At 40.2% G+C, this 19,862-nt stretch overlaps 3 protein-coding genes across 7 annotated transcripts; 2 read left to right on the forward strand and 1 right to left on the reverse strand.

Annotated features, from left to right (window-relative positions):
• Positions 1 to 1,935: 1,935 nt before the first annotated feature.
• Positions 1,936 to 5,874, forward strand: LOC148188339 (IgGFc-binding protein-like). Its single transcript, XM_088084907.1, has 3 exons — positions 1,936 to 1,984; positions 3,056 to 4,210; positions 5,063 to 5,874. Exons 1-3 carry the CDS (start codon positions 1,936 to 1,938, stop codon positions 5,473 to 5,475), a joined length of 1,617 nt encoding a protein of 538 aa, XP_087941033.1. The 3' UTR covers positions 5,476 to 5,874.
• A 1,008-nt stretch (positions 5,875 to 6,882) lies between these two features.
• LOC121945170 (sialic acid-binding Ig-like lectin 15) lies at positions 6,883 to 9,395 on the reverse strand. The gene is made up of 3 exons (XM_042489202.2): positions 9,299 to 9,395; positions 8,066 to 8,458; positions 6,883 to 7,515 (listed from the first exon to the last, which is right to left on the reverse strand). The coding sequence occupies exons 1-3, from the start codon at positions 9,351 to 9,353 to the stop codon at positions 7,091 to 7,093; spliced, it is 873 nt and encodes a 290-aa protein (XP_042345136.2). The 5' UTR covers positions 9,354 to 9,395; the 3' UTR covers positions 6,883 to 7,090.
• Positions 9,396 to 10,855: 1,460 nt separating this feature from the next.
• On the forward strand, positions 10,856 to 18,329 carry LOC121945935 (sialic acid-binding Ig-like lectin 15). 5 transcript variants are annotated; one of them, XM_088084744.1, is made up of 9 exons: positions 10,858 to 11,067; positions 11,604 to 11,975; positions 12,082 to 12,441; positions 13,723 to 13,764; positions 14,372 to 14,413; positions 14,556 to 14,654; positions 16,499 to 16,546; positions 17,063 to 17,103; positions 17,494 to 18,329. In XM_088084744.1, exons 1-8 carry the CDS (start codon positions 10,938 to 10,940, stop codon positions 17,092 to 17,094), a joined length of 1,125 nt encoding a protein of 374 aa, XP_087940870.1. In that variant the 5' UTR covers positions 10,858 to 10,937; the 3' UTR covers positions 17,095 to 17,103; positions 17,494 to 18,329. The 5 variants fall into 5 exon arrangements, with proteins under 5 accessions (XP_087940873.1, XP_087940871.1, XP_087940872.1 ...); XM_088084745.1 differs by lacking the exon at positions 17,494 to 18,329 and having other exon boundaries at positions 10,857 to 11,067; positions 17,063 to 17,104; XM_042490308.2 differs by lacking the exons at positions 13,723 to 13,764; positions 17,494 to 18,329 and having other exon boundaries at positions 10,869 to 11,067; positions 17,063 to 17,104.
• The last annotated feature ends 1,533 nt before the right edge of the window (positions 18,330 to 19,862 follow it).

Below are 19,862 nucleotides of genomic sequence, written 5' to 3' on the forward strand. Positions count from 1 at the left end.
TTCGACTCTCAGCTTCATCTTGACTGAAAGAAAACATAATCACGCTCTTCTTTTACCAATAACAACATTAATGAAAAGTAGTTTTAAGATTTTAATGAATATAGACAGTGAATCCCCCCAAAAAAGTAAATTTGAGATTACACTGTTATAATCTTCATAAATAAATAAATAAATCAAATTAGATCATCTTACTGGATAATTATTACATTCACATATTGAAGTGGATGAGCAGAAACATTTTTTGGCAAACTTTGCTTAATTTTTTATTATCGAAAAACTAAATTGGCGAAAGACACTTTATGCTGATGTAAAAATATGTTCTGTTTGAAATATTTCATGTATATCAGTTTTAAAACATATTTATTTTGATTTTTTATTGACTTTATTGTTGTTTCTTGGTTCTGTACAAAGTTGTGTGTGTTTATTTGTTAAATTGAATCGGATAAGCTGATGAAGCTCAGACTGATTTGACTGTCAAACTGACTCCAGATCAGATCAGCAAACTAAAAAACATCTGCAGCAAACCAACGAACTTGACATTAAAACTTCAGCGTGAAGGATTTAGGGGAATATATCGGCAGAAATGGAATATAATATAATAAATCTGTTTTCTTTACTGAACAATCACCTGAGAATAAGAAGAGTTGTTTTTTTACCGTAGAATGAGCCGTTTATATCTTCCTCGTCCACGGAGAGCGCCATGTTGCACCGCCATGTTTCTACAGTAGCCCAGAACGGACAAACAAAACACTGGTGACAAAGAGAGACACTCATGTTTTTGCATCGTACTTAGCAGCTCCTCTGTGAGCAGCATCTGAAAAGCACACACTTTTTAACATGAAACTGTTTTATTCTGTGTTTTTACCATTTTCAGTCACATGGTCGGTTAATTTTGGAGGTTAATTTGGAGACGTCTGTGGATAATTCAGCTCCCAGTAAAAACCTCCTGAACTATTAAATTGAATGAATCCCCCTAAATCTGACACACTGAACCTTAAACCTTTAATAATACTCACCTCTCCTGATCGCTGCTCCTCTTCCTCCTCAACACGAACCCTCACGTGCATCTTATGCAAACATCTTCCAAATTGCCTCGAGTTTGACTGACAAATACGTGTTTACATAAGAGAAGAAGAAGAAGAAGGACGAGCAGGAAACTCTGAAGGTGAAGACGGCGGACGGGCAGGTGAGACTTCAACATTTCCCCTAAAAGATAGAAAATGATGAATTTTGACTGAATTTTAGCTCAACAAGCAGCTAATTGATTAATTAAAAACGGTCTCCTGCAACTAAATGTTAATCTGCAATCACGACGGGATGTTTCACAGTGGATCCAAATTATTATAAATCCTTTCACAACTTAACTTAAAGAAAACCCTCAAACAATTATCTGTACTTTATAACTCAAAGCATTAAGGTTTGCCAGCAGCAATGCGCTTTAACTTAAGGTCTTATTCAATTTTTCAGTTTAGGAAACGGTTATGTGTGAGTTGATGTGTGCGACTCTACGTGCTCCTTGGGAACGGATAAAATAATTTGAATTGAACTGTATTATGCAGACAGCAAAATAACTATTGCCTTCAATAAGTACCTAAGTTTACATAATTATTAATCAATTATTCACATTGCAAAATGGAATGCATTTATTATTTGGACTATAACATCTCGATGTTGGTCGTCTTGCTTGCGTTTGCTTATTTTGTGTATTTACAGGCGTTATCTGCAGCCGAACTCTTCAGCGCTGACTTGAAGTTTTGTTTACTTTGCTTGAATATATTTCTCTGATAAATGAGTGACAAATAATGTCAAAAGCCAGAAATTAAACTTGAACTTATAAGTGTCACAATAAGCACAAAATGTCTGAGTCTGTGAGAACGTGTCTGCAGGTTTTGGCTCCAAGTTTCTAGAGTCATCGGTGATCATCCTGCTGCCACCATGCGTCCCGAGCTGCTCGTCTTCCTGCTGCTGGCTGCAGCAAACTCAGGTAAATCACAGTAACTAAGTACAACCTGTAAAGTACTGTAGTTAAAGGAATACTTGCACTCCAAAATTACCACATGAATTACTTTGAATTCTCATGCCTCCTTTGTGTATTGATGAACTGAGGCAAACAGAGTCCACATTTCACAACAGAAAACGATATCAAAACATCCGTTTACAAACCCACAGAACTCGTGCAGTATAATCCAGGTCTCATTTATCCAACTGTAGGCTCAGTGCTTCACAAATACGTGCATTTTTTGTGAATGAGTTATTTTTTAAAACAGGTCAGTAAAAACAGTCTCATACACGCTGAGTGGCGTGCCTCAGCCTGTCCTGACTCTCGTCAAACAGCGCCGCTCTGTCGGGGCTTTTTGCAAACAAGTGTAAAAAGTAGGTGAACGCAAGTATTCGAACTGGTTGAAGTCCGATGAGTTTAGAAAATTATCACTTTACTACAGCCTTTAAAATCGGAAAAAGAAAACACTTTCATATCATGATGCGATGATATCAAAAATCTCAGACATTATGAGGTCTGATTTCACAATAACGGTATGTTTCGTGTCTATTGCCCAGCCATAACAGACTGTATATAAAGACACGCCCCCACTTCAGATACCTGAGATAAGGGCGTTACTATCTTGTGATTGGCTGCCACAGCTGTCAATCCTGGCAGAAAATCCCCTCTTTGTGAAATTTGATATCTCGTTTTAACAAAACTTATAAAAAACAAACACTTGAAACACACATCAGGGTGATGAGAACTACCAAAACAATCTTCGGGAAGAATTTATTTGGCTTGCACTTTGAATTTTTAGTTTGGCCTATTCACTAACATGGAGGGGCGGGCTTTATGACCTATACTGCAGTCAGACACCAGGGGGCGATAGAGATTGAAAAGATTCATTTTGGGGGAGCTGTCATGTTGTCCATCTTTATATACAGTCTATGATCCAGACTTTCTTTAATACGTCCGTACAGAAAATGGATAAATGCATAAAAGAGTTCCTTTCTGTCAATATGTGCCTGAAGTTTTGACTTTTTTGCTTCAGCAGATAACATTTTTCTTTCCAACAACCCACAGCCACTCTGATCGAGGACAGCACCGGTCTGAAATTCATTCTTGCCTTTCCGGAGAACATCGCCTACTATTATCCTGTGAAACCCGACAACAAGGTCCAAATCACCGCCATGCATGATAACACCAAGGTCACCCTCAAAATGCACACCTACGATACCAAAGAAGAAAATCTGAACTCGGGACAGACTAAGGAATTCGAAATTCATGAAAAAATGGAGGTGAGGAGGAGTGACAAAGTTCTTGACCAAACTCTCCAAATTACCAGCACAAAGAACATCACCGTCCACGCCATCAACCATAAAAAGAACAGCATGCAGACTGCTGTGGTTATTCCCACCGACAGACTGGGCACAGAGTACCTCATCCCGCCGGTGCCCAAGATCGAGGGAACTTCATTCCCCGCTCACGTCGTCACGACAGAGGTCGCCGAAAGACGCCCTTTCAAACTCATCATCGTCAACGCGGACGAACAAAACACGGTAACTGTTAAAGGAAAACAGGATGATGTGGTTACGCTTCAGCCCCACCAGCTCGCTCAGTTCTGGGTAACAGAAGACAACGAATTTCAAAGTGTGAAAGCCACGCAGCCCGTGGCGGTCCTCTTCGGTCACACTTGCGCCATGCGGAACAACTGCACCTGCGGGCAGCTGTACGCCCTGCTGCCGCCGGCCCAAGAGGACAATCTCAAGTTCTACATCCCTCCCGCTCTGGCCGAGGACGCTGAAAGCGAAACATTTGTTCTTCTGTCGGAGAAACAATCCACAAAAATAGAGGCGTACCACCCGAACTCGCCACTGGTCGAGACTGCTGGCACAGCCATCCTCTTCCGTCCGGGTTTACTCCTCACTCTGATCCCAGAGAAGGACTTCGCCGCCTGTTATGTTGTCAACTCCATCCCTGATACGACAAACTATGCCGTCATCATGGTGCACAAGGATCTCACAGATGGGATTCACGTCAGAGACGTTCCTCTGCAGGGCGCAGACTGGCAGGAGGTGAAGGGAACGGACTACGTCTCGACAGCAACCAAACTGGCGGCGGGCAAAAGCATCATCTGGCATGATTCTTCCAACATGGCGGTCTACTTTGTGGGAACAAAGGAAGGTGCTTTGTTTGGGAACCCGGCGTCCATCATCAGTAGAACCCCAGGTATGGAGCTGAACACCTGCGGGAGGCCGAAACGAGACTTTTAACCCTTTGAAACACGAGCAAACGGCCTTAATTTCTTTGAAAAACATGGGAAGAAAGCACTAAACAGACTTAACAAGAATTGAACCAAAACTTCGTAAGAAATAATAAAAAAAAAAAGCCCCAAAAAATGAAGAGACGAGACAATCGCCTGAAAATTAGCAACAACAAAAAAAGGGAAAAAAAAGAAAATAAAACACAAACACACTGGAAAACGATCTGGGGAAAAATTATTAAAAAATATGTAATATGTGATTACAAATGAATTTAAAGCTTAGTTATAATAACCTCCCAAACTCATTTCTATTGACATTTTTCCCTAACTAGTCTTTTTTTCACTATTTCTCAAAATCCACGAATATCTTGCAATTTGTGGAAAATTTCTTGCCAAGTTGCTGATTGCCTCGTCCCTGATGTTTTTGAAAGAAATGCACCAAATAGCACAAGATTTTTTGGTGTGTGTCTTGCATCCTCAAGCTCTGACCAATCATCAGAATGACCTAAAAAAAAATCTAATTATTATTATTGCAAATAACATTTTCCCCTAGCTTTTTAAAAAATAACATTCTAAATCTCCTAATTTCTTGAAATTTACGAAACATTTCTGTTAAAGTTGCATGTTGACCTTTTTCTCCATATTTTTGAAAAAAATGCACGAATTTGCTTTGAAAAGTTTCAATACTCGTGAAAGATGTCTGTAAGAAAAGTGATGCCGCTCAAAGGTTTAACAAGTAAAGGTTTCTCATCAAAAGTGCAAAAGTGCTCTTTAATATCAGTTTTTCTCTGCTGTGTTTCATTCGAACTCCCCCACAGATTTCAGGGGTTGCGTCTTGACTCCAGAGGTCCTGAAAATCGGAGAGGTGGCAGGCGGCTGGCGAGAATCCCTACAGTACTGCGAAGACAACGACCTGGAACTGATCAGCTTCGCCGAGGCCCGACTCCAGACACAAATCTACAAAAAAATCGTCGCGGCGAAGATCGGCAGCCTGCAGCTGGTGTGGATCGGCCTGCGTAGGAGCTCCCAGTCTGGAGAGTGGTACTGGCTGAACGGGGATCCGGTCAGTGACACCAACTGGGACGAGGGGGAGCCCGGCGCGGTGCACGACGGCCAGTGTGCTATCATGAGCGTGGAGGAAGGCGAAGGCTTCAGCTGGAGAGACGAGGTCTGCTGTAAGGCCGCCCATCCCGTCTGCTACAAAGAACCTGTCCTCTTACCGGTAACTTGACGACGGTTACCGAGGAGGAAAACTGGAAACCGTATCCACAACCAAACTGTAATGGCTGTGCTCTGATATTAAAATTAATATTATTAGAATTGCCAGTTAACCCTTTGAAACCTGAACAAACTGGCTCCATTTCTCTCAAAAACATGGGAAGAAGGCGATGAGCAACGAAACAAGAAATTAGCCAAAAATGAGTCAAAAATGAGTTCAAGAAAATTAAATGAAAATTTGTAAAAACAAACCAAACAAACAAACAAAAAAAACTATAATAATTTTGTAACATATTTTTAATTTTTTGTAATTATGATAGATAAATATTATTTCCCCTGGCTCTTTTCCCGAGACATTTTTTCTGGAGCTGTTTAGAAGATAATTTCCCAAATCTATGAACTTCTTACAGTTTATTAGCCCCTTGCTCATAACCTTTTTCCTTGTTTTTAAAGAAATCACACAAACTGCTCACTTTTCAGGATTTACACAGAAGAACGACAAATTATTTTGGAAATGTCTGGCGATGCTCAGACACCTCGATGCCATGTCACGCCTCAGGAAGTTTCCACAAATAGCTTGCTTGTAACAGTTTTTGTCTGTTTTGTAGCTTTATGACACAATACGGTTACACACAGATATGATGTGATAATATTTAATATGCTAAAATGAACGTCGAATTCTGGTTTGCTTTCTGTTTTTTAGCTCTGAATCTCCATCATTTATGTGTCTTAACCTTTTGAAACCTTGAAGAATTGGCTTGATTTCTTTGAAAAATAAAAATAAAATTCTACAAAAATAATTTTGAATCTAAAACTATAATAACTTAAAATGCAGATTCTGGAGTGGTTCCCTAGTTTGTTTGTTTTTTTAAATAATAATTTAGAATAAAATAATAGTAGTGATTTATTTTTTTTGTTACTTTACTAATCTCTTTTTTTGTTGTTGAAAGAAATCAATTTGCTCAATGTTCAAAGCTTTAAATGCTTATGAAAGGCGTCTGAATGTAGGCCAAGAAAAGTGATGATCCAGGTTTTAAAGGGTTAATAAACTCAATGTAATCTGTTACAGTTTCATTAAATCTATTATAATTTGTTAAGTTGGACTTCTGTTGATTTTTATTTCCCCACGGGATCAACAAATATTTAAATGCTACATTATTAGCAAAAATAAAATAAATAAGTATTCATTTAATTCAATAGAGAATTAATTCAAGACTGTATAATGTCTTAAAGAAACTGTAATATATTCTAATGACATAATTGTTTTTTAATACACAATACATGGGTCGCTCTAAAAGATAACGGTTGTTCTCAGTAAACATATCAATAAAAAATTAATCAATTAAAAAATGAAATGTTTTCATCAGAAAGTGTCGTTAGGACGTGTAATAAACACACTGTAGGACGCTGTCAGCAGGTTTTAAGTGTTTATTAATGTACAGTATTTTTCAGTATTTATAACATTTATGAGGACATATTATATAATAACAGCTGTGTTTTATTATATCGTTGGTTATTTGTTCATACAATATTTAACAGTATATTATATTTTATTGAGTGCTCATAAATGCTAAATAAGTTTCTGAAATGTTGTTTAAAGTATATACATTAGTTTATCTGAGAGCAGATTATTTCCACCAGCAGCTGACTCCCTGCAGAGCTCCTCCCTGCACCATCCAGACCCCCATCCCCACCAGCAGGAGGACCTTTGCCCCCAGAGACACCGACAGAACCAGCAGGAGAGGAGGCGAGGCCCCGCTCATGTACAGCGGGGCCCGGGGGACCAGGACGTACAGGGTGGCCTGTTCTTTGCCCAGCGGGTTGGAGGCGCTGCAGGTGTACTGCTGGCCCGGCTCCACGTCCCTCAGCTGGCTGACGGTGTGAAAGTGAGCCTCCGAGCCCTGAGCCAGCGGTCCGACCTGGGAGCCCTCCAGCAGGTCGTCCGGGCCGAGCCACTGGACGTCCGGCAACGGGGATCCCTGGACCCGACACAGGGCCCTGTACCCGGACTGCTCACTGCCCTCCACCGACAGAGCCAGGATCTTTGGAGGCGCTGCAGAGAGGAGGAGGGGAGAGCGCAGGTACACTTTTAATATCAGACAGAGTTTGAGTTCCCAACATGCATGTGGTGCAGGGACACTCGCTTACATGTTTCTAGGATTTTAGGACGTTTACAGGATTTTAGGACATTTATAGGATTTTAGGACGTTTATAGGATTTTAGGACGTTTACAGGATTTTAGGACATTTCTCAGATTTTAGAACATTCCTTAAGATTTTCTGAGATTTGTAGACTTTCAGCAGATTTCTAGGATTTTAGGAGGTTTCCAGGATTTTAGGACTTTAGGGTCTTAGCTAGGACCTCTGTCAGGGGGTGTAGGGGATCCTCCACTGGCACTTTTTAATAAAAAAGCTCTATTTTGATGCTCTTTTATGCACTGTGGTACATTATGTGTACTACAAGTACAAAAACAATTCCCAGTGTGAATGACGGTTGAGGGGCCGCCCGGCACCCTATCAGGGGCCAGATTTGGCCCGTGGGCTTAAGTTGAGTATCACTGATGTAGTGTCTGCAGTACTGCAGTTTTAGGTCTAGAAATGTACCCTCCACTCTCAGTCTGGTCCCCATCTTGTCCTCGAAGCTGATGTGTTCCCGTCCCTGAACCTCCACCCTGCAGAAGTAGCGCCCGCTGTCCTGCAGGTTGGCGCTGCTGATCCGCAGCGACAGGTCGTGCTCCCTCGGGTTGCCCTCCAGCCGGTAGCGCTGGTCCTGCTGGGGCCCCGGCTCACAGGTGGGGGCCCCGGGTCGGCTGGTGCAGCGGTACAGGACGGTGGCGCCCTGACCGTGGCCGAGACGCCACACCACCTGCAGGGAGGAATGCTGGGAGTGCTGTGGGTGGCTGAAGGTGCAGGGCAGGACCACCGGGTAGCCCTCGATGGCTCGGACCTCCGACTGCACGTTCGTGGACCAGCCGTCATCTCCGTTGCCGAGGGCAACTGGAGGATTTCAGGGGAGGAAGAGAATCTATGGTTTAATGTCAAAACTACAATGATAGAAACAGACTGAGAACTCCGGTCCTCACTTTATTAAAACTTCCATCATCCTTTTCACTAAAGTCTAACGTGGAAAAACAGGTCGTGCAGTTATTAGCTGTGCTGATGTGTGATGTGTATGTGTCTGCTTCATTTATGTTGACTATAACTACTTGTTTGATATATTTTCATGGTAAGGCGTAAATCACCATCAGTATTTGAATAGATTGTAAACTCTTGAGGAGAGGTTTTTACTCTTCGCCCCGTCAGGTTTCTTTACCTCTCTTGCACAATTCTAGTCATGCATGCTTGTTATTATCTACTTGCTTTTATGTAATCTTGTGTGCCAATAAATAAACAAAAAAATAATAAAAAAGAACCTACTAATGATCCCTACCCACACATAAGCTGCATACAGATCATATCAACATTTCTGAAGTGACAGTTTATCGGTACACTTACGACTCATCACATTTTCCACAGATTTTACACCTCTGACCTCTTAACTGGACATTGTCTTTCATTCAGGTTTTCAGGCCTGTACACAGAGACGTAAACACCAGCGGACACCGAAAATATAACACAGACAAAAGAATGATGACCTATTTTCATTATTTCAACAATTTCTTTTACACTATTTTGATATTTTGCAGAGTAGAATAAGAATCTGACTTTCTGTATCACTATATGTTTTTTCTATAATTACAGAAAGAACAAAAACATCACAACCTTAAAGATACAGCACTGTGTGTGTGTGTGTGTGTGTGTGTGTGTGTGTGTGTGTGTGTGTGTGTATCAGCTCACCTCCAACAACAGGTAACAGCAGACTCAAAGTCCTAAAGACCCGTCGGATGTCCATGATGAGACGATGTAGACACAACTCGGAGAGGTATAACACGAACGTGTGTGTGTGTGTGTGTCATCCACGTGACTCAGTACCTCCCAGACACAGTGTGTGTGTGTTTTTTCCATTCTTGTTTCTACTTCCTTCATTTCTATTTTTTATCAGTTTGTCTTCGTCCAGTTAAAATCAGATGAAACTGAGCCGGACTCCAGTTTCAGTAATTTCATGTGTGATTTTAATTAAGGTGAAAATGGTGAGGTGACTTTAATACTACTTGGTTTAATACATTGTACAAATAAGAAGAAACTAAAGGCATAAACTTTAAAGATGAACGGTTAAAGACTTCTTATGTCCATAAATCTATTATTCTTTTGAATAATTCACCTGAAATGTGCATATTAACAAAAACGTTCAGGTCCTTTGAGGTCCTTTCACTTCTTGTCACTCCTTTTCGAATATGTCTTTTGCTTTATGTTTTTTTCATTGTTTGCAATTATTACTATTTAACTAATTATTATTGTTTTTTGTTGTTGCAATATTTTCTTTAGTTTCTTTTATTTCCTCTTTATTTATTTGTTTGAAATAAATAAAAATCAAATCAAATAAAGGTGTAGACAAGTTACTTGTGATGTTATTTAGTACAATTACATAACTTAAAAATAAAATTACTTTAAAAATGAATCCATTTTAAGATGTGTGGATTTGCTGTTAAGGGATTTTTATGTGTCGTACGGAGGTGAAGGTCACATGATCGGCTCATTTGTCACCTGCAAAGTCAGCTTCAGTGACCGACTGTGAAAATCACTCTATGCAGCTGACGCCCCGACCTCAGCAACAGTCCGGAAAACAATCACAGAAACAAATCGCGGTTTTGACAGTAATCATATGAGCTGGCTTTGAAAATCAGGTATTTGATATGAACTAAGATGAACTTTTCCTAATATAACCAAGCAGTTTTTGTGCTTAAACATAATTTTACCACATAAAACATAAATAACAAAGAACGTATATATGTTGTTTGCAGAAACATAGAGATGAGAGGCAGATGAGCAGCACTGGTCGGAGATTCAGATGTATATTGTTTTGGAGGTAAAAACAACTTTCTTTCTTTCTTTCTTTCTTTCTTTCTTTCTTTCTTTCTTTCTTTCTTTCTTTTTTCTTTCTTTCTTTATTCATTGTTTCTTTTATAAATTGTCGTTTCTGTTTTATTTGTTTTGTATGTTTTTTAAATACTTGTAAAGCGCCTGGTGTCTCCTTTGTGTCTGAATTGTGCGACAAATAAACTTGCTTTTTTTCTCTCTCTCTCACACACACACACACACACACGTGTTAATGTGTGTGTGTGTGTGTGTGTGTGTGTGTGTGTCAGCTAAATTACCATATGCTCTGTCATTCTGCGTGAATCATCATATTTTTTGTACTTTTTCAACTGAACTTTGTGTTGCAGCAGTGAGACATAAACACACATTCAAACATCAGAGAAGACACAATGAAATGCAGGAAATATCCAATAAAAGTAAAAAATTGTAAAATGAATGATAAAACCTTATTTAATGTCCTCTGAGTCACCTCTGACTGACAGGAAGTGTTTAGTTTCAGATGTCACAAGACTTCCTGAACAGACCCCTTTTCAGTTTTGAGAGTTTGCGTTCTCTTTTTGTTGAGGTTTTGTGCGGCCTGATGATGTGGCGGCAGACTTTCTGTCTCATTCTGTCGGTGATCTTTACAGGTAAGTTTATTTCTTCTTTGTTCAGGTGGGACGGGATCGTCCATTTAGAGCTGGACTGTTACGTTTATGAAACAAGAGAGAAAAAGACGCTTCTTTAAAATTAAACAGCAGGTCAGTAAAACAAGAGTCACTCCACTTCTTAGACTCACAAGAATCAGAAATAAAACATATATAATTTAGAGATGCAGATAAACTGACTAGTAGGGCTCATTATACTCAGTTTAGGTATAAATAAATGTCCTCTTTCGTACATTAGCGATTTGTCACTTGAGAATTCGGCCAGACGGAAGAGGTCGAAAAATGCCACTTTAACAAATCTACATAAAATCTGACCAGTTTAAGCTTGACTGACAAAACTGGAAATCAACCCGACTCGACTAATCATCAGTCCAACTGATCTTGATGTGTATATTTGGTTTAAAAGTCCTTTTTTAGTAGTTTGGTCCGAGACGTTACGTTCTGGTCCAGATCTGTGAAATGGATCCAGGACATTGTTCCTACAGAACAGTCCATCCTGATGTGGTCCTCCTCTTCAGGGTCTCTTTCAGTCTCTTGGGACATGACGGTTTCTCCGGTGGTCTATGTCCCCAGAGGAGAGGACGCCGTCCTCAGCTGCTCCTTCACTCACCCCAGACAACAGTCCTACTCGGGGAAGATAACAGTTAAATGGCTCGCGAGAGAATCAAACGCTCCCCCGTTCCTCATCTGCTCGATTAAAAATGAGTCCACGGCTGAGCTCTGCTCCATTTCTGAGTTAAAACATTCTGTGGTGGGAGATCCTCGACGGGGGGAGCTGTCCCTCCTCATCAGGAGCGTCCATCTGGGGGACAACGGGACGTACTTCTGCAGGGTGGAGCTGGACAGTTGGATAGCTAAAATTCAAAAAGAGACACAGCTTTATGTGACAGGTGAGGTCGTATGTGGATCACCTCTGCTGCCTGATGCTGTTTTCTCAAAAGTCCAACTGTAACAATTATGTCTTCTTAGCTGATATTTATGACGTTTTGCTCACAGTTGAACCAAAGATCCTGAGCCTCTCCGTGGTCGAGGCGAGCCCCGGCTCGGACAGCGCCCCCCGCAGGCTGCGCTGTGAGGTGGAGGGTCACCCGCTGCCCACCATCACCTGGCTGTCAGCCTCCAGGAGCTTTATGAAAGACCAGATCCAGACCTCCAAGGTGGGCCTGATGCGGCTGGTCAGCTGGGTGCCGTACCTGGAGGAGGATGTGTTCACCTGCAGGGTGGAGAGCAGGGTGGGCGGAGCCGAGCGGCGGTATCCAGCCGTTAATACTCTGATGATCGCAGCTCTGACTGTGTGCGGCCTCATCGTGCTGCTGCTGCTGTCCGCTGGATTCATCCTCCGCAGGAGAAACACAGGTGAGCTCTTCAGGTTATAATCTTAAAAATCTCATTTTATTTTCTTTGGCTCCACCGGTGTCGATTAGCGGTAACTGCAGAGGGAGTCCTTTTGCATGAACATGCTGGCTTGGCTCGACTCGGTTGACTTGGCACATAAACCTAGTGTGGGAGAGTTTTACCTCATTTTTCAGAACATGTCATATTGACACATGCCAGTTTAGCAAATTTAGACAAATTCTGACCAGTTTAGGCTCGTACATCAGGCCGACGAAACTCTAAATCAACCCAACTCTAGTAATCATCAATCAAACTGATCTCGATGTGTAAAACTGGTGGAAAGATCCTTTAAAGTTTGATCCTTGAGGGATACTCTCTCACATTTTTCTGTTTGCTCTGCAAGTCTGTCTCTCCCGAGGTCAAGTACCAGGGCCGGCTCTACCCAATTTGGTGCCCTAGACGCCCTAACCCTAACCCGCACCTCCGCACCCAATAACGACACATCACGTGCTCACACATAATTTAGGAACAAGTCACTGTTTATTTATTTGTAATGTTAATATATATATATATTTTTCTAGACAGAAAACACTAAGTGAGGGCGCCAGTGGGCATAGAAAATTATTATTTTATTATTATTTTCCCTCGAGGCCAAGGGGGACTGGCGTCGTGGCTGCACCCCTCCAGCAGGTGCCACCCTAGGCGACCGCCTTTATCGCCTATGCCGCTTTGTCAGTGTTTTCGGCTTGAGATCCCGAAGCTAAAAGTTAACTTTTGTATCTGCTTTATACGCCGCCGGACAATGTCAGGTTGAAAAACTGCCCGTACTGATGTGATATAAGGAGCACAAAGGTCCCTAAAGAGTGGGACGAAGGGAGGGGTGGTGGAAGAGTCCAACAAACGTGGACTTTCATGATGGAGTCCGGTGTTCATGTCTGATGTGATGTTTTTTTCTACACCTTTCCCTAATCCTAACCATCCGTGCCAGCATGAGCATTTGTACTCATTCTGGTGCTGGTTGTCACGTGCTTTCGTCGCCCAAACATCACCGCGTGCAGCGTCATCCCACCATGTGCTTTTGTTAACGTCATGGTAGCGCCATCCCACAAGGTCAACAGCAGACGCATAAAGATATCTAAAGCGTAATATGTAGACGCAGAAAAAGCGGCAATATGTGACGAGCTGGGATGAGAAAGAGTTGGAAAAACTCTGAGAAATCTCAATATAACAAACAATGATGACGCAAAAGCATCTCTAATACATTTCATTCATATATCCTTTTTTTCCTTTCACTGTCTGCAGCTCGAGTCCAGTCGCCTCCTCTTAATGAAAACACTGATGCAGGTCAGTGAGGCCAACATGCTTCAGATATTTGAAACAACAACTCTGGTGCCATGTCGGGAGAGTGAAAACAAGAGGAAGTCTGTGATATTTCCACCTGTTGCTGCTGATCTGATTCCTCTTTTACAGTCTAAAACCTTTAAAAAAAAGGAACAGGTGCTTTTGTTTTTCCCTTCGCTGACACGGTGAGGAGGATCTGACCACAGTACACATCCCACAATCAGTCAGAATCGGTAGTCACATTGAAAAAATTGATTTGAAATGCTACTTTTCTGCAGAGGAAGGGAGTAACCGTACCGTACTGATGTCTTTAATGCCGTTATCTCAAGGGGAATGTGTCATTATCCAGAGAAAACAAGCTGTATCTCATGATAATGAGATAATCAACCAGATATAATGAGACAAAAGGTTGTTTTATCTTGTTATCTCGGGAAAACTCTCCACAGGATTCCCAAACTGCTGTTCTGTCATTACAGGGGCAGAGTAGTTGACCATACGGCCGTGTTCGGGTTCTGTACTTTCTGTACTTTTCTCTATAACCTCATTCAAACTTAAAAAACTGTCACACAAAGATCAGATTCATCATGTCTTCTTTCTTCCTCCTCTTCAGCTCGAGCCGACATGTCTCCAGTTTATGAAAATGCTGATGCAGGTACGTGCTTCAACATGGTGGTTTTACAGTTTTCATTTTTCAGATATTTAGATGAATGAACAAATAAACAAACAAACAAACAAACAAACCCCCCGCCCGAATTGTGACCATTTGTATCTGTTGTCATGTGTTTTAACTGAAGTGGAGAATCATCGCCTGCAGGACTCGGACCCTCCTGCTGAGGGCGATGGCGAGCTTCGGCTGGTTTATTCTGCCGTCAGTCTGACCCGCTCCACTTCCTGTGAGTCCTGCTTGCTCATAAAATATCAGCACGTTCTCATCTCATCGTCACATGTTGCCGCTTTGCAGTGAACATCTGCGTCTACATATTACGGTCTCTGCATCCTTCTGCTTCCTCTGGGATGCTGCTACCGTGATGTCAACACAAGCACGTGGTGAGATGACGCTGCACGTGGTTATGTTTAGGCAACACAAGCAATGGCAACCAACGCCGGGACGTTAACAAACGCACATGCACAAGATTATGCACAAGATTAGGCGAAAGCGGCACATGGTAAGGTGTCGGAAAAAAAATTACATTCAGATGTTCAGATGGTAAGCGAACACCAGACTGTTGCATGAAAGTCCGGGGTTTGTTGGACCCATCCACCGCCCTCCTGCCCTCCTGCCCTCCTGCCCTACAGACACCCTCGCTTTCCTAAATATGACGTTACTGGAAGTGTTTCAATTTGACGCCATCCGGCAGCGTATCTTGTGGATGCGACAAATTAGATTAGATTAACTTTATTGTTTTCGAAGGAAATTGAAGCGCCAATCAGCTAAGACAAAAAAGTTAAAAACAATAGAAAAACACAACAAACAGATTTTAAAAAACCCAACAAAACCCACAAGTCAAGAAAACACTAAAAATAAAAATAGTAGAAAAACTCAACAGTAAAAAAAGAGGATAAAGTGCATTATAAGTGAATAATTTCTGTGCAAATTAGCCTAGTTACGTTCAAAAAGTGAGCTTTAAAACTGATTAAACCAAAACACAAAGTACAAATAAAACATGAATCAAAAACTAAACTGGCACCAACCACGGCGAGAAGGAAGTCAGACAACAGAGAGAATCACAGACAAACTGACAAGAAACAAAGAAAACACACATGTATTCATACACACATGTATTTATACGCTCAAGTATTTTTACACTCATGTATTTATACACAAGGGGACGTGGACTGGTGAAAGGAGGGAAACAGGGATTGGTTGGCAGCGAACACAAAAGTGGAGCAAACAAGACTAAAACACAACAGGTGTGCAGGGAAGACAGAACAGGGGAGGACAAACGAGACTGATAAAGGACAGGTGTGATAGAAAAGAGGAGGGAAACAGACAAAGGGAGGGACAACTGAGGACACAGGACAACCATAAGGGACAGTGAGAACACGTGAGGACTGGACAACTATTGAGGGACAGGTGAAGCTAATCTTAGTTACACTAAGGTGAGAAAACACACAAAAAACAGGATATTAAACCAGACATGACACATGAGGAGTGATCCTACAAAATAAAACAGGAAACCAAAGTAAGAAGACAGAATATAACACAAAACCTAGAATTATGACACTTGCTTATACTTAGAAAAACATCATATTTCATGTTTGGCTGAAATATACCTAAAATACATTCCCTCTAAAAAAAAGAAAAGCTGCTGGAAAAACAGCAAAGACTCATTTTAAAACAATCAGTTTTACTGTTTTTTCGTGTGGTGCATAAGTGTTGCACCATCCTCCACCCCCCCTCCTGATGACTCAGGCCTCTCATATCACTTTAGAAACGCTGATATGAAACGTATGAAACATGCAAATGTAACATATTGGTGGTTTCATGCAAATAAGCTGGACAGATCAAACAAATTCTGACAGCAAATGTGATTAAACTATTTTTTTTGTGAGTCGACATGATGATTCATTGTGGTGAGACGTTCAGTTTTCTGTGAGCTGACTGTAAAGGAAGCAGCAGGTTTTGTCCTCCATCCCTCCTGTAAAACAGATGACGCTCATTTGAATTGCAAAATAAAATAAATAATCTAAACAAAGCAGCTGCCTTCTTCTAATGCCTGCTTTTTTTTCTTCACAGCTCAACATGAGAGTTGCCAGAGCTCCTCGCGACAGCAGGAGCCGTCAGGTGAGTTTGAGCTGAACAGGTGTTCGTCCAGAGTCTCTTCATGTATCCGTGCTTTAGCTTTTTAGCGTGTGATTGCAGGAAGCGTCATCATTTTGTTTTGGGAGGTAAAAATTATCTTCACATATACACCCACGTGAAACAGAGCTCGACACCTGAAGGATTTACTGATCAAAATGAACAAAAATGATCCAAACTAGTTGCAATTTCTCCAGGATCTCAGATTTTCTGCCTTTCTCACGTTACAGTAACGTTCATCTTAAAGTTTCTCCAGATAAATAAAAACTAAAGCTAAATAAGCTGCTCTGTTTTTATAGTTAGATGAATTTTATACCACCAGTTTGTAGTTTAAAATCTGTGAATCAAAATAATAACCTGATGGCTAATGTGACCCATCTGCTTTTAAATTATTATTTGCTGCTTTATTTTAAATCACTTTTAGTATTTTACTCATACATGTCTCACACAATGCTGCTATTTACTGTGCTTTTCTTTTTCTTTTTCTGTTTTTAATTCCAGGTGTCCTCTACTCTCCCGTGAACATTCAGTAGTGAGTGAGGGTGAGAAAAAATCTCATCTTCTGAACATATTTATTCTTTCTTTTCCGCAGCCAGAAGGTAAATGTGGGGCATAAAGCTTAGGCGAATCTTTTATATTTTACAGATCAAAAAATGGTCACACATTTCATTTTTGTTTCTTTATGGAGTCAGTCTTATTTGTGCCGTATTTCTGGACCTTCACCAAATTATTATTATTCTTTAATCATAAAATATTATTAATCAATTTCAATTAAGTTTATTTTAATAATTATTATTAATTAACAATGCCATTGAAAAAGTTGGTAAAAAAAATAAATAAATAAAATAATATAATAATAAAGTGATGTTATAAAGAGACAGCTGCTTCATGTTTAACTTGTTTTTTATTTTTATTTTTTATTTCAAATTCAGGAACAACAAAAAAAGTTCCTGATTTTAGAGCAGCATCAATAAGACGGCGTTTCATGGGGACACACAAGCCGGCTTTCTGAGTCACACTCGTACGCCGAAAGCACCGACAGAGCCCTGCCATTACTCGAGTTGGGAGTGAGAGCGGGTTGTAACTTTGGTCTTGTTCTTATGTGCATCTCTTATAATTGGCCTTAAATGAATCGATCAGTTGTTGGATTTCCACGACATTTGTGCAGACATTTATTTACCCCGCAGCATGAATCCTGCAGTTTGGGAACAACACGACTCTTTCTGTGGCGCCACAACAGGCTCTTCCTAAAAAATCTGCACAGATATCAGATGGATTGTGATGAAATGTGGTTCATCGTTGATGCATCAGGAGTTTATCTGCTGTGTGTGTTGACGTCCTCCAGCAGGAGGAGCCGCAGGTCGACTCTGGTGTTCACACACTCTCCTTTTGTTCTCGCTCTGTTGTTACTGGTTCAGGACTATTTGCTCAACAAAGGGACATTTTAAAGTAAACAATGATATTTTCATGGATGGATTACTGACCGGGCCAATCGGGCTCAGGCTGTGGGGCCCCGGGGGTCAGGGGGCCCCACAGCTTGAGCCTATCATCAACATTTGTCATTACAAGTTAAAAAAGGGCCACTGACTGAGAGTCGAGTGACATGTTGCTCGTTATTATTTATGTGAATAAAGGGGCCACGACTTTATGTTTCAGAGAGGCTTAAATAAGTTAAATAAATATTTTTGTCACTGAATGCATATTTAATTATTATGGAGTGTATTATTATATTATTTGACAGAAAATGTATTACATTTAAAAACTAAACACAAAAACTATATATATATATATATATATATATATATATATATATATATATATACATGTGAGGAGGACATGACAGAACTAATTAACTAACTAAATAGATAATAAGATAAGTGACACTCTTATATATTTTTCAAATATATTGAGTATTTTTTTAATTATTACAGAGTGCATTGTTTTTATTAAATGACGGGAAAAAGGACAAAACAAGGTAACAAGGCTGATATTTAAATAGAAGTCAGTACTGAATTGAATTTGTATATCATTTTTAAAAAATAGTGATACACTAACAGCATATATTTTTTTGGAAAAATATTTTTTTGTTTTAAAAATCCAATATATGGATACATTTTATGTGTTTAAATACATGACATTAATCTATAATAATATGAATATAAATAATATAGTATGTAACATGGAGAGAAAGACCAGGTGTCTACATACTTTAGCCCTCCACTTTGTATTTACCACAGTGGGGGATGTTTATGGACACACTATGTTAAATATTTCTATACATATTTTGGGTCAAGGTCAAAGATCAAGGTCAAATAAAGTATGGCAGCGTTTGAGTCTGTGCCTGACAGGCTGAACTCAGGGCTAAAGATTGCTGCCTCAAGCGCGGCGCTGTGAAAGCCCAGAAAGCCTCAGCGGTTTGGTGCGAGCGGCCGCCTGCGGTGCAGCTGAGGCTTTCGCTGCGGCTCGCTCACCTACATCTGACACTGATCAAAAGGATAAACATGTGCTTGGATCATTTACTGCAGTAAAAGTACACAAAATACTCCACCTCAAGTAAAAGTCCTGCATTCAAAACCTTGCTCAGGAAAGAGCGTTTTTAACAGAGAGTTATAGCTAAAGCGCTGAAAGTAAAAGCATGTTGTGCAGTTGGTGTTTTTTGATAATATTAATATTTAATATTCCTGCTGTGTTAATGTGTATGCTGCATTTTACTGCTGTAGATGTTTAACCCTTTGAAACCTGAGCATAGTGGCTTGATTTCATTTAAAAACAGGATAAAAAAAGGCAATGAGCAATGACAGAAAACAATAAGCAAGAAATAAGAAAGAAAGCACAAAAAATAACCTGAAAATTAGCATCCCCCAACAAACAAACAAGAAAACATAAACTAAAAAAAATTTAATTTAAAATTTAATTTTTTTAAAAATATATTATTATGTTAAGTATAAATACAGTTTAGTTTTAGAATTTTTCAGTAGTTTAAAAATAAATTAATAAAAGTTGTGGGCCATTTCCTGCCAAGTTTTTTTCCTACACGGTTCAAAGGTTTGAATACTTTGGAAAGAAAAAAGTAGTAGTCAAAAGTACAACATTTCCCTCTGAGATGTAGTGGAGGAGGAGTATAAAATACTCAGCAAAATACAAATGCTTTGACTTAAATAAACGTAAACGTGCTGCAGAAAAACACGGTTGATTTGAACTCTTCCGATCAGTTTCAGCTCATCTTCAAGTTTTAATTCAGAAGCTGCTGCAGGTTTCAGTTTCACTTCCTGCTGCTGAGTGTGTCGCAGTGTGTGAGTGT

Source organism: Plectropomus leopardus, chromosome 11 (genome assembly GCF_026936395.1).
Source record: "Plectropomus leopardus strain MGB_pleo_1.0 chromosome 11, ASM2693639v1, whole genome shotgun sequence".
NCBI classification, from domain to species: domain Eukaryota; kingdom Metazoa; phylum Chordata; class Actinopteri; order Perciformes; family Serranidae; genus Plectropomus; species Plectropomus leopardus.

Excerpts from the sequence above, each read along its gene's own strand:
- LOC148188339 (XM_088084907.1), top strand. The coding sequence starts at position 1,936 with ATGCGTCCCGAGCTGCTCGTCTTCCTGCTGCTGGCTGCAGCAAACTCA. Across the intron at positions 1,985-3,055 it reads GCTGGCTGCAGCAAACTCAG|AACCCACAGCCACTCTGATC; the intron begins GTAAATCACAGT and ends TTTCTTTCCAAC. Across the intron at positions 4,211-5,062 it reads CATCATCAGTAGAACCCCAG|ATTTCAGGGGTTGCGTCTTG; the intron begins GTATGGAGCTGA and ends ACTCCCCCACAG.
- LOC121945170 (XM_042489202.2), bottom strand. The coding sequence starts at position 9,353 with ATGGACATCCGACGGGTCTTTAGGACTTTGAGTCTGCTGTTACCTGTT. Across the intron at positions 8,459-9,298 it reads GCTGTTACCTGTTGTTGGAG|TTGCCCTCGGCAACGGAGAT; the intron begins GTGAGCTGATAC and ends GAAATCCTCCAG. Across the intron at positions 7,516-8,065 it reads GACCAGACTGAGAGTGGAGG|CGCCTCCAAAGATCCTGGCT; the intron begins GTACATTTCTAG and ends TCCTCTCTGCAG.
- LOC121945935 (XM_088084745.1), top strand. The coding sequence starts at position 10,938 with ATGTCACAAGACTTCCTGAACAGACCCCTTTTCAGTTTTGAGAGTTTG. Across the intron at positions 12,442-13,722 it reads CCTCCGCAGGAGAAACACAG|CTCGAGTCCAGTCGCCTCCT; the intron begins GTGAGCTCTTCA and ends CACTGTCTGCAG. Across the intron at positions 14,414-14,555 it reads TTATGAAAATGCTGATGCAG|TGGAGAATCATCGCCTGCAG; the intron begins GTACGTGCTTCA and ends TTTTAACTGAAG.